This window comes from Periophthalmus magnuspinnatus, chromosome 7 (genome assembly GCF_009829125.3).
Source record: "Periophthalmus magnuspinnatus isolate fPerMag1 chromosome 7, fPerMag1.2.pri, whole genome shotgun sequence".
Taxonomy (NCBI): domain Eukaryota; kingdom Metazoa; phylum Chordata; class Actinopteri; order Gobiiformes; family Gobiidae; genus Periophthalmus; species Periophthalmus magnuspinnatus.
In genome coordinates, this window is record NC_047132.1 from 25,231,272 (window position 1) to 25,243,910 (window position 12,639).

The 12,639-nt window shown below is 40.4% G+C and overlaps 1 protein-coding gene across 3 annotated transcripts in view; it reads left to right on the plus strand.

The window, feature by feature from the left end:
* nav1a (neuron navigator 1a) overlaps positions 1-12,639 on the plus strand; it is a 28,992-nt gene continuing 16,353 nt past the window's right edge. For 2 of the 3 annotated variants that reach the window (XM_055223126.1, XM_055223127.1), the window contains exons 1-2: positions 1-130; positions 11,652-11,790. In XM_055223126.1, coding sequence (XP_055079101.1) covers positions 33-130; positions 11,652-11,790 — 237 coding nt within the window. In that variant the 5' untranslated portion in view covers positions 1-32. Of the gene's footprint in view, positions 131-350; positions 659-11,651; positions 11,791-12,639 lie in introns of those variants that run through there. The other variant, XM_033969293.2, reaches the window with a different exon arrangement.

The window sequence follows — 12,639 nt, forward strand, 5'->3', positions numbered from 1 at the left end:
AAAGCTGATGATGCACAATTGAGTTTCATAATATGCCACGTTGGTGGTGCATTTGTGTTATAGTTTACATTGTAGTCCCAGACAACATCTCATCAGTGGCTCACCGACTGGAGTCAGAGGGCCGCGTTGGGTGAGCTCTTATAGGAGATTTAAGAGTGCTGAAATGTGTTTGACATGTAGTTTGGAGAATGTGATGACTGCGTGGTTATACTGCGGCTGTGTGCGCGTTACCCTCCCGTAGTAGAGCCACAGCTGGTCGCGATCAGAAAAACGGGGGCCTGCCTGGTGCTTAGGGAGGGGGGAGGAACTCGGGGTGTTGCCTTCCTATTCTCATCTCCTTTGCTTGTCCATCCCCTCCCTCCTCCCTCTCCCCTCCCTCCTTCCGCGTGCGAGTGTCAGAGCGGAGCCACTGCGGGAGTGTGCGCTCAGTCAGTTAACGCTGCTGCTGACTTTTACAAGCCGACTCCTCATTATCAACGTGTTTCTTTCTACTCGTGCCGTAGTATTGAGAAGTGCTAGCGGGATGAGCCAAGCGTGAACGAAGCTGCGTAAATAACCAGGAAGCTTATCGGAGAATGAGCGGACGCGTGTTAAATGGGAAAATGCTGCATCTCCCGGTTCCGCAGCGCACGGGAAGGACAATGCACTTTCTGTCCAGGTAAGAGGATGAAGCTTGACTGATAATTCGCTAAGGATGTAAAGCCAGTTAACACATGGATGTCAGCGCAATCAATGGCAGTATCCTGTTGTAGACGGCGCCGTGGAAGCAGTGCGTAAAACGGCATGTCTCATTGATAAAACGGCTGCATTGTGCACGTTTTATTCCAGTGTCCTGCGCTTGCATAGATTTGTCCATCGTATAGTAGTGTAGGGGATCTGTCTAGACGTGCACATCTCCATAGGAGGCACGTATAGCTGGAGGTGCGGTCTGGACTTCAATGCGCAAAGCTGTATGCAAGGATATATGTTGAAGCAGCACTGGCTTTTATTGTCAATTAACGTAAAGGCTATCAAAAGTGGCTACGACATGAAAGACAAAGCTACCAGGGGGTTGACTGATTTATGGCAAATAATAATGTGATTGTTAATGTTGCTCGTGAATATGGATGCATGCGCGCCCAAAGTGCCCCAGTGCTGGCTATTGTTGTGGGCTAAATGACAACTGGTTGCTTGTCTGCGCGCCGTGGAGCGATAGATGGATGCATGGGTGGATGTATGCGAGTGGGTGTGTGCGCATTGATACCCTGCAGGACCGGACTGCATTCTGGTGATCGGGTGACCTACATTCTGAAAAATGCCATTTCCTGTATATTAGCTGTGACTGGACAAAAAGCTCCCAGCCTCATATAGAGCATCTTTACACCCACATTGAGAGATAATGAAATAATTATATGAGTTAATTATGGAGACAGAAAAGAATGACAGCATCTTTCAGGGATGGAGAAACGGAACAGGCATAAATCCAACTGATGAGCCATATGTTGCTTATATCTTTTGGTTTCAGTGCCAACCCTGGACAAACCAAGAGGAGTGCGTGTTAGGAAGGGCACCTGGAGCAAAGATTCAGTTGGACAAATGTGTTTGCCCTGTTTGTTGTGGAAGATGTGGGACTTTGACTTTCTGGAGCACTGGAAAGTTTGGCCTCTATGTAATGGAAGGTCAATAGGATGTAGGATTCTGTTATTCACTTCAACATCCTCTAGTGGTAAATACATAGTGTATATTTTCATTTTAATGTTTGTTCCAGTAATACAGGTGACATCTGTTAAAGTCATACATCCACAAAATAAAAAAAAAAAGACTGGATGAAGTCTAAGTTTAATGAATGCAGTTAAATAATAATGGAAGATTGTACTTTTCTTCACCAAGACAACTCTAGGACATAGGTCATTTGAACTGTTGTGACCTGGTGCATTTTTTGCTCCACTTATCCCTAGAATCCATCCACCCCTTTATGTAAACCCATTAGCCTGATACAGGGGCTTTAAATGCTGCCTTAACCGATGAGTCCGAGACAGAGAGACTGGGGAGGCAGACACATGTGCAGAGTGTGATCCCGAAGGCCCATCCACGGCTGTTTTATCTCTGTTTGCGTAGTGTGCTCAAACAAGTCGGCTGTCAAAAGAGTGACTGAATCTAACAAACACACACCAAATCCAACTATACAAATTAAGCTTAAGCCAGAGGGTGTGTCTAAGTCTTTAGTTGTCACCATTTTATTTGAACATTAAACATGCATTATTAGGTAACAACTTCCAGACAGCTCGAAGATGAGGAACCATTACTCATAGAGATTCAGTATTAAGTCAGGCACATGTTTGTTGTCATCTCTACACTGTACAAATAGTCTGCTCAGCTTGACCTGCCCCTATCAACATCCACCCCCCACATGCAACACCAACTTCCCAAAAACAAGCTAATGATCTCACTGAAGTGTTACACCCAAACCATGCTACAGGTCAAACACTGTGATACAAAACAGACTGTCAGCTCAAGCAGGCGAATTTCAATTTTAAGAAGGAAATTTTGTGAAACAGTTTGCAAAAATTTGACACAAATATAAACAAAAAGTTAATATAAATAATAAGTAATACAAATGAGTGATGATAAGTTAAGGAGTAAATGATTGTTCCATTGAGTCTGCTTTTGCTCAATACTGTGTTGCTTTGGTGCCAAAATTGAGTTTGAAGAAAAAAAAAAGTTTCTTAAATATGCATTAAAACTGTTTTCACCAAAAGAAATCCCAATTGACATCCCTCCAAAAATCAAGTAATTAAATCCGTGCAATTGATATTAATGTAAACTGACTATGTCCATCTGTCTGTGGACGTGTGAAATATCATAGAGATGGGGTCTGTCATCTCACCTGTCAGCGTGCCACATCCACCAGCGCTGACGGCTCAAACCCTGAGAAGATGTTTTGGTAACACACTTTACTGACTACTGACACAAAAGAAGTTGATTAGATCTTTGATTTTACAATGTTTTTTCTCCCACGTGGTTTGTATTGGGCATCAACAACAAATGATAAAAGGCTTTTCCTTCATAACAGCAACAAGGCAATGTCATTGATTACATTAAAATAGTCTGAACTCAGAAGATTAGCCATAAGCACAAGCAACCTGATTATTGTTTATCTTAAATGACTAAATCCTGATTCAAATTGCACATGGGACTGGTTTAGTTGCTTACACTTTACCAAAGACCTTTTGAAACATGAAGACCAATTTGTTGAAAGGAGCATATGGCATAAAGTAGTGCATCCAGACAGCACACTCACTGATGTTTGGTAATTAAGTGAACAAGTGTAGTATACTTACCTTGTTAGCAAGGTCATTAGAGACATGAATGCAGAATACCAGCTGCTTGTAACCTGTGCTTCTGAGACATAAATGTTTTAAAGCACACACAGGACTGTTCATTTTCATGAGGTGGTGCCTCCTGTGGTTTACTTAGTGTTTTTGTTGATCAAAGTCACTATTACAGACACACAACAGTTCACTTGAACAGGCCTGATGGAGTCATTTTTACCATCCTTCAGCTTTTCACTTCACTACAGCAAATCTTATGTAACATAAGACATTTTACAAAGACCACTGCTTACCTCTGACACTCCTTTTATTTTAATATTCAGCAAGTCAGATGCCCTTGCAGACAACTATTTTTCAGTGCTTGGGACTGTCACAAAGGTACATTCGCTTGTAACTTCATTGTAATTTCCAATTGCCTTGAGTAAATGATACATTTTAATGCAATTATGCAGCAAATAAGACCTCAATAATCCCTGGTTTCAGACATCCCCCAAATGCACTTCACAGCATAGGCCTGTTTGATATGAGAAGACTCCTTTAGTTTGTGTTGGAACGAGGCAGGGGCTCTGGACGTGTCATTTTATATCTATGTGCTATTGCTTTGGTATGCCTATACTGTGTGCATATGGTGGATGATTAGGGAGTGGGACCCCAGAATACACAGCCTGGAATGCGCAGTGTGTGCTTTAAGTCGCCCGGAGCTCAGGAATGCCTCCCAAAAACCACTGTTACGAGTCTGAAGTGGCATGAGAAGAGTATGCGTGTTATGACTGACAGCAGGTGACGGGTGCATGCTGCTGTTGGGAGCGCCCCTAAGCCTGTTTGTCACTGACCACATGTGTCTGAAATACTGGACTCTGTTACACTGTCCTGGCCCCTGCTCAGCGTGGGAGTAATGTGTGTGTTTTAATAGGTGTCTGTCTGCTTTATCTCAGCCAACAGAAAGAAAGTAAGACTATCTCTGCTTCAGTCAATGGGCCTTTCTATTCTCCGAGGTTTCATGTAGTGTTTGGACAACCTTTGGCAGGTGCTGGAGACCTGTCTTCTTCTGTGCTATGTAAACAACAGTGGAGCAATCGCATTTCTTTCAAAATTTAACCATGAAAGACGTTGAGTTTCCTCTTCCTGGTTTCGCAAGTTTTTTAGCCTTTTACCTAGATTCAAAAATGAAACGTATTTTCCTATCTCATGTCTAAAAACTACAAACTGTGTCTTACTAACTATCAAAGAGGGACCTACCGTGAGACTGAGCGAAAGTTAAATTATAGTGCTTATTGTTAAGTATTCATCTGCAAAATTAGATGTTTTGGTTATTTTCTGGATTGAGTTTTGGAACGTTTTGTTTTCCTTCTCTACTGAGCCTTTGTTTAATCACCCTACTTTCTCTAATAGTCGGCTCCAGTTGCATTAATGCCATGGTATCTCGTTTCTAGGCGCACTCTTGTCTGCTGAAACTCAACTTCTGCATTTTACTGGGCTGTAGACTAACGTGCTATACTACGACCAACTGACTGTGGCATTTACACAGCTTTTACTGTTATATCATAATATTGTCACTTCCTGGAGTCAAAGCTATTCTTCAGGATAGGCAGGATATTACTTTGCCCAACCCTAAACTTAACTGGTTATATTGCTTTAGGCATTGTTATACTGTCTGTTGATTCTGCAGCATCTGTCAGTGCAGCAGCCCCATCCTTCACACAGCTGCTTTACGTTAGCAACAACCTGGACGGAGCGTGCGTTATTCAAAAAGTGGCACCGCCCATTCTTTCAACTTTCCCTTCGTTTTTCTTGCTGGTCCTGATTTTTCAAACCAAAACATCCCCCTAGTGCGCTGTTAATTCACACAGCCGTTAAAGTCAGCTGACGTTTCTGGGAGGGGGGCCAGTGGTAATTCTACCCCAGGATCCAGATCCTGGTCCTGGGCCTCTGCGTGCCGGGGTTCCCCCTGTGTGAGCTCCTCCCTGGTCCTCAGTACTTGATTCGGGTCCGAGAAGAACTCACAGTGGGCCAGACTGAACTACTTATGAGGGTGATTTAAAAGGCCATTGCAGCGTGTCTCTGGAGTGCTGTCCCTCTTCTGCTTCCTGTCTGTAGTAAAAACAGAGGGACCAAGCAAAGTAGGTTCTGAGGTGCCTGGTCGGTCAAGGGTGTCCAGCAGCTAATACATTTTATTGATTTTTTTTAAATTTTTTATTATCTCAATTATGTTAAATGTGTATCTGTGTTTTTAATGAGGTCCACAAAATTCTCAGAAATGTAATCAGGTGTATCGAGTATATTTCTTATACATTGGAAGTAATAATCCTAACTTCATAGAGCAAAAAGACAAGTCTACAAGCCAGTAATGGTTCCAAGTCTGGTCAAAGGGAGAAAGAAAGGGCATCTGGCATAAAACTTATCCCAAATCGATAAGGTCATCAGAAGACCAGTGATAAATGAAGTATTTCAGTCATCTACTACTTTTCCTTTTTGGGATTTGAATGAAAGCAGATCATGCTGACCGGCTTTGTGTCATCTTGATCCTCCGTTTCTGGTCAGACAGAACACATTGCACCAGGAGAAGTTCCTTATATGAAGTGCGCAGTCTACGTGTCAGTTCATCTGTCCTGGTTCATTTCTCCTCACAGAGAAATCAGGCCCAGAGCCAGAGCAGCTCTTGTGTGTTACTGTAGTTGAACTCAGACTGTAGTTGAACTGTCCACTCTTGGGGGGATAAGAGGAGACAGGAGATCTGGGGTTAGACCCTAGAGACGTATACTTGCCAAAGAAATTCTACTTTTATTAACATCTCCACCTGACCAAAATTCAGAAGTTTGTTGTCAACTTTCAGCCATATGCTACAAAGATCCATGTGATTGTCAAATATGTCCCTGCATTTCAAATAATAATTCACTCCCATTTGGCCATAGCAAAGAATCAACTTCCCATCATTGGAATTTGGAAAATGTATGACTATATTCTGTGTGCCCTTTCTGACCTAATATTATTCTCTCCTTATCCTGTAACTCTACCCTTGCCTTTGACCCATAGTCCTTGAATTCGATACTCAGACAAACAAAGACTCAACTCCTATATTAACACTAGTGTGGTTCCCTTTGTTTTAGTCCCTCTGGAGCATTGGCTTAAGTAAAGCTGCCTTTTCCCCATCTCCTAACACTATGCTGTCATACTTTTGACAGCTCATTCAAATCGCTACTCCAGGGGGCAATAGCAATATACTGTGATGCGTTGTGTGTCTGTGTACAGTGGTGTGTGCCCTAGACCCTGAGGCCTTTGCTGTCCGGGTTATTGCCTGTCACAAATGCACATCAGGGCTGCCTCTGTTATGGTCATTTATGGCTGGGACCTCCCCTTTGCAGCAGGACACATATCCCAACAGCATCATGCTTTTAGCTCAGTTATTCAATTAAAGGTAAACTATGTACTTTACTGGGGCCTGCTACCTGCTTGTTATTTGTCTGTCCAAAATGGTCCACAGTATGACTTTAAATGTGTCTATTTTGCATTTGTATAATTATGAGTATTTCGTTTTTTAGTTATTACTAAAAATACCTTGAACACACGTATTCTAATTGTTGCCTCTCCACAAATCTGACCTGTAACTTCACTTGGATGAGTTTATTGCTGGGCTGTCGAACATTCTAGACAAAGCAATGGCATCTTCATGCAGGCAAGCAAGTGGTGGACCTTCATCAGGAATGTTAAGAGTGCACCTCTAAATAGTTTGAGATAGTTGCTTTATCAATATTAATGATTTTTTTGCTGATACAAAAGCGCTAACACTAGCAAACACTCTGCTCCTAGAGGGAGATGGAATTAGCAGTAATTATGAGCTGATTAACTGCAGCCTGCTCTCTAATCCTATGTTATGCTCAAATACTGTATTGTGTGTCCAGCTTTCACGCATATCCTGCTACACAATGGAAACAGAGGTCATTGTAAATAGTATGAAAAGGAAGTTCTCCCAAAGGTGGGCTCTGTTTAGATTTTAATCTAGTCATGTAGCTGATTTACAATAAGCACTCAACATGGCTGTTCAGCAGACAGTCAGTAAGTGCGTAATTAAAAACTCCTTTAAGTGGAAAACCAGTGTTAACTACTCCTCAGGTGCTTTGGGCATTCATCAGGACAACTGCAACACATAACTTTCAATACACTTGTGTTGCGAGTAATTTATGACTTAAATACTATGGAAATATAAATCATATAAATACAACAGTAAATATTGCATGGATTGGATGAGGTCAAGTAGCTCATTCACACACTGTGTTGATGTGTTGATGATACACTGATAAACTAGGCTGAGAAAACATTCTGTTTACCTTCTGTGCTCCACAACAATATTTACTATTATTCATATTTATATGCTTCATGTGAATTTGATACAGTTTGCCTGATTCCTGATGGTGCATCCATATTCAGAATTTTAAAGCTAACACAGATTTTTGGCGATCATAAGATAGTGATATTTTAAACAGACCAAAATGATATTTTAAACAGACCTGATTGTCGGGCGTGGTGTGTCACACAGTTTTGAAAATGAATCATATTGTTTTGAACTTGTTTTTCTCACGGATATAATATTTGACAAACTGGCCTTAACCTGTTTAGCATCTAGAAGTTGGTGAATCACATTTCTTTGTTTATTCCTTTAAATGCACAGTCATTGTGTTGCACTTGTCTCACTATGGACCTGGATTTTGATTTGGAGCAGAACCTTTCAATATGTGTTAAACTGTAAATCCAGCCCAGTCATTAGGGTTAGTCTGGAATATATTTAGGACTATCCAGACAGGCCAAGAACCACAGCCAAAAGGTCACGCTGCATCTCGATTAATTTTCCTCCAGTTTAATCCTCCTAAAATATTTAATGGCTTATGATGTCTTCATGTGCAGCCTGTCCCCTTTAAACACTCAATGCCAGCCTGGCTCTGGTTTAATTTTTCCTATTCCTGAAAAGGCATCTCCACATCGAGGGACCCATCTGATTTATCCATTTTGGGTCCTTCCATGTGTCACTGTGGAATATAATAGGAATGGAAAGTTCCTGTCCAGTGAAAAAAATTTCCATGCATCGACATATTGGATAAAATGCATTTAAGCATGCAAAAGCTCAAAGGGATTAACGTCACTTTTCTTTGCATGGCTTTTTAGATGCTTCTATCTATCATGTATTGACATTGTTTAGTTTATGAGCTTATGTTGTTGTCTAAGTGCATTATATGGTCTCATTTAGTATTGATTACATAATTAGTGAATAGCGCTTTAAAATCAATCCGGTAGCATGAGGCAGGTAGACTGTCTGCTTTTACATTATCTCAAGTGAGGCCAAGTCACCTTGTCATCACTCTCTCAGAGCCAGACCCGCCCAACCATGCACTCTTCCAAATGGACCTCATGCAGTTTTAACAAATGGTTGCTTAGATGGAGCTGCTTATCACTCCAATACTCACTTTGGACAGACTCCAAATCCCAGAATGCATTACTCCCAAATACAGGCAAAGCTGAGTTTGTCTCTTTAGCAGCTTTTTCTTCAATCTTCTTTCACTGGCTGCTCATTTTTTCTTCACATGCCAGTCTTAGGGTCAGAGAGAGGAGCAGACACGGCTAAAGCTTTTAAAACCCTGTAGATAACATTTTAACAGTTACCCTCACAGACTAAACAATGGGAAGCATGCAATCCTTTTAACAGTGTCAGTCATTAAGAACAAAAGAGTCATTTCTTTTTTGGCTTATCGCTTCAAGGGCACCAGACTTGCACCGCAAAATCTGTAGTTTTATACAAATTGCTGTATTTTTTGTCAAATGCCCTTCAAAACTTACACTGAGAGTGAAAACAGGGAAAATTAAAAAAATATATATATACTGAAAGATTTTTTGACCCTTCAGAAGATTAAAAACTTAAAAACATTCTCATACCATTTTCAAAGCATGGTGCCTTTTGAGAGGGCAGAGTACCACCTGCTCATCTGGCACAAGGCACCATAATACAATCTGCACGGGTTTTGCTCTGAGAAAATCACTACAGACGAAGGTGAAAAATGAGTTTAATCCAGAACAGCTCACCATAATTGACATTTATTGCAGCCTGAACGTAATTAACATTCATATTCATTTGCACTCACACAATTATAACCAGACAATGATATTTATCAATTCCATTATATATTTTTCCTCTATGTTTATCATTTGACACATCTTAAATGCCACGTTTACATGGCATATTTGCAGTAATAATACAAAAAAAATCACAAATGGCCATCTTTGTATGTTGATTTAGCCTAACTGCTGATTTGTTGAGACCATCTACTGAGTTTTACAACTTTTCCAAAAACAAATGTAAGATTAGTGCCGCTTAATGCTTTCTAGACAAGACCAGGCATTCTACTTTAAACTTTTCTCAAATTTTTCTCAACCTTCTCTGCTCAGGAAATTCGTGTCAAGTTGTGGTGTCCGTCCTATGACCTAAAGACAAACTTGATGATAGGCTAGCATACAGATGTGGACAGATGGAGCAACATGTACAGTGACATTGATTGAATATGTGTGGAAAATGTGACCCCTTTCTACAGCAGTTCAATTTCTTTAACCAAAAATCGTGATCTTTTTGCATTGTATCAGCCAAGTCGTAATGATGCTGAAATCTGATAAAATCACTTAACATCAGATCAAAGTGAGAGTATGGTTCGGTCATTGCCAAGGCACAGAAATGGATGGTTTGTGACTACAGTGTGGCTGTGTGGTGAAGTCGTCATCATATCTTGTTGTGCCTGTACTTTAATACTAAATTAACCATGGCATTTGTTTCTCTTGGCAAACACATTTTACGACCCATTTTTGGTCTTGTCTAAGCAGGCTTTAACTAAGTGTTGCCTCTGTGCCTCATTGAAATGCACAAACTTTAAAAAGAAAATCCTGTTCTATGGCTTTCAGGCATTTAACTACAGATATGTTTGTGACCTATGAACTTTGAACTTTCACTGGTTTAGTAAGATCAAACTAAGCCGAGACTTCTTATCAGTTTGAATTATTCATAAAGGCTGCATTAGCTCTTAAAGTGAATGTAAAACGTATAGGTACTGTATACAATTATAAAGGTAATGTACGTTCAGTAACTTACATTTATTTTATTCATGAGGAATAAAAAACAGTATTTTGTGATAAATTAAAAACATATACTAGGGCATAGGAGATACTAGGATTAAATGATCTGGTTCATTTTAATTTCAAGGTTTTACTGAAGGTAGATTTTAATTAATCCCTGATTTAAATATGCCCTTAATCTTATGTTGGCATCCTTAATAGTGAAGCCGTTTTTGCAGACTCTTTAGACACTCTAAATCCTCTGCTCTTTTCACGTGCCGATATTCAGGATTGAGACAGACAGGGCTTTCAATTTGTCCCACCCTCTCCCCCATACACCCCACTGGCCCATGTCCTGAGGGTGCAGCGTGACCCAAACAGGCACCCATCCGGAAGGCCCACCCCGCACCACTGGCACCCTTTTGACGGTGCACCTCATTATATATGACCTCTTTATTGAAGAAAAAAGCCTGCCCACTTTATGTCAGTGTTACAGTATACAGCAACATGAGTACAACCTATTGACCCTAATATGGGCGTACCAACCCCCTGACTTCCTAAAGCATGTGCACATATATGGTCAGGCACAGAAGGAGTTACTGACAAATCTCACCTCTCTATCTTCTCTGGAAATCTGAATGAGGCATGAGTTAACACATTTTTTTGAGTATTGTTAAAACATAGTAATACTGATAATACTGAGATTTATAAATAATTTTGTGACTACTATTTATCAATTATGTTTTAAACATTAACAATGTGCCAGTGAGCCCTGTCTCAAAATCCCTTTACACTTGTGGGTGCTGCTTGCATCACTGTATATGTTCTTTTGTGCTATTTCTGGGCCTGTGTGGGTTGAGACACTGTTGAGCTCTCGAATGTCTTTTTGCCAAGTGCTTGCAGCGAATTTACAGAAAAACTTGGTTACATAGAACAGGCTGCTTTCTAAAGGAGGTCTTGGGTTCATGAATATTTAATCAAAAGGAAAACTAGAAGATCCAGAGCCAGACACTGATGTAATAGAGACTATAAACATGAGTATTGGCGATGAATGCGTGGTATGAGACATCAGGCTAGTGACTGTTTCGGTTTCACAGAAACGTCTGAACACATTTTGCTTAACCTGTTGCATTTTTAGCTGGTTTTATTCATAATTAACAAACTGAAAATAATCATGGGATACAAGGGCTATATCCTGTATTTAGATGTATCTCATCTGACCACCTTTTTTGTTTTTTTTTGTGTGTCTTGTAGCTGGGATGAGAGCAGCTCCATCAGCAGCGGTTTGAGTGACGGCTCGGACAACCTGAGCTCTGAGGAGTTCAACACAAGCCCTACCCTCAACTCTCTCCCGACCACGCCCATCAGCTCACGCAGAAACTCCGCCATCGTGGTACGTCCATCACATACAGCACACAATGGATACATGGATTCACAAACTTTCAAATGTGTGTCTTATTGATTTACCAGTTAATCTGCAGAGGTATTGATGAGGAGTTCACTGGTGCCTACACTGAGTGCAAATAAAAGCAGGAGGAAGATTAATGTGAAGAGAGTGGTACCAAAAACAAAGACTGATTGAAATTCTGCACACGCCCTTTGAATTTATTCCATCTGCAGGAATCAATGCGTGATAACAATACAGAAAAACTGATCACTTTTAAAATGTAGTACTTCAAGATTTAAAATTTGGCTACATTATCTATGTAGAGAAATTAATTAAGATAAGAAATTCAGAAACATGGGGTCACAATCCAATTTGCTTGTGCTGAAGCATTGAAGGAGTTTCAAATTAATATGCAAATCACTGCTTGCTCGGGGCAGACAGGAGACCCTATAAGAATGACCAAAAGGACAGAACAAGAAGAGGTAATTAGAAAATATTACATTGACAGATTACATTACTTCTTGTATTTCTATGTCATTAAAATTCAAGTGTGGTTTTCTGGGGGCGCCTGGATAGACTTGGTCAATATCGAATTCAGCCTGTGGCATTGTTCAACATTTTCTTAGATCTCTATTGTTTCAAGTGCTGGATTTAGGTCACGCACTTCCATATCATTCAGGGGGGCGTGAAGGCAAAGCATAGGCTTATAGTATACAGATAAATAAAAAATGCATAACAACATGTGTCATCCATTTTGAATTGAGTTCCTAAACAAAAACATTCAGTACATAATTATTTTTTGTGCTGTCAGTAGACAATATAATAAATCTAAATGACCTCTGAATCCATAAATTA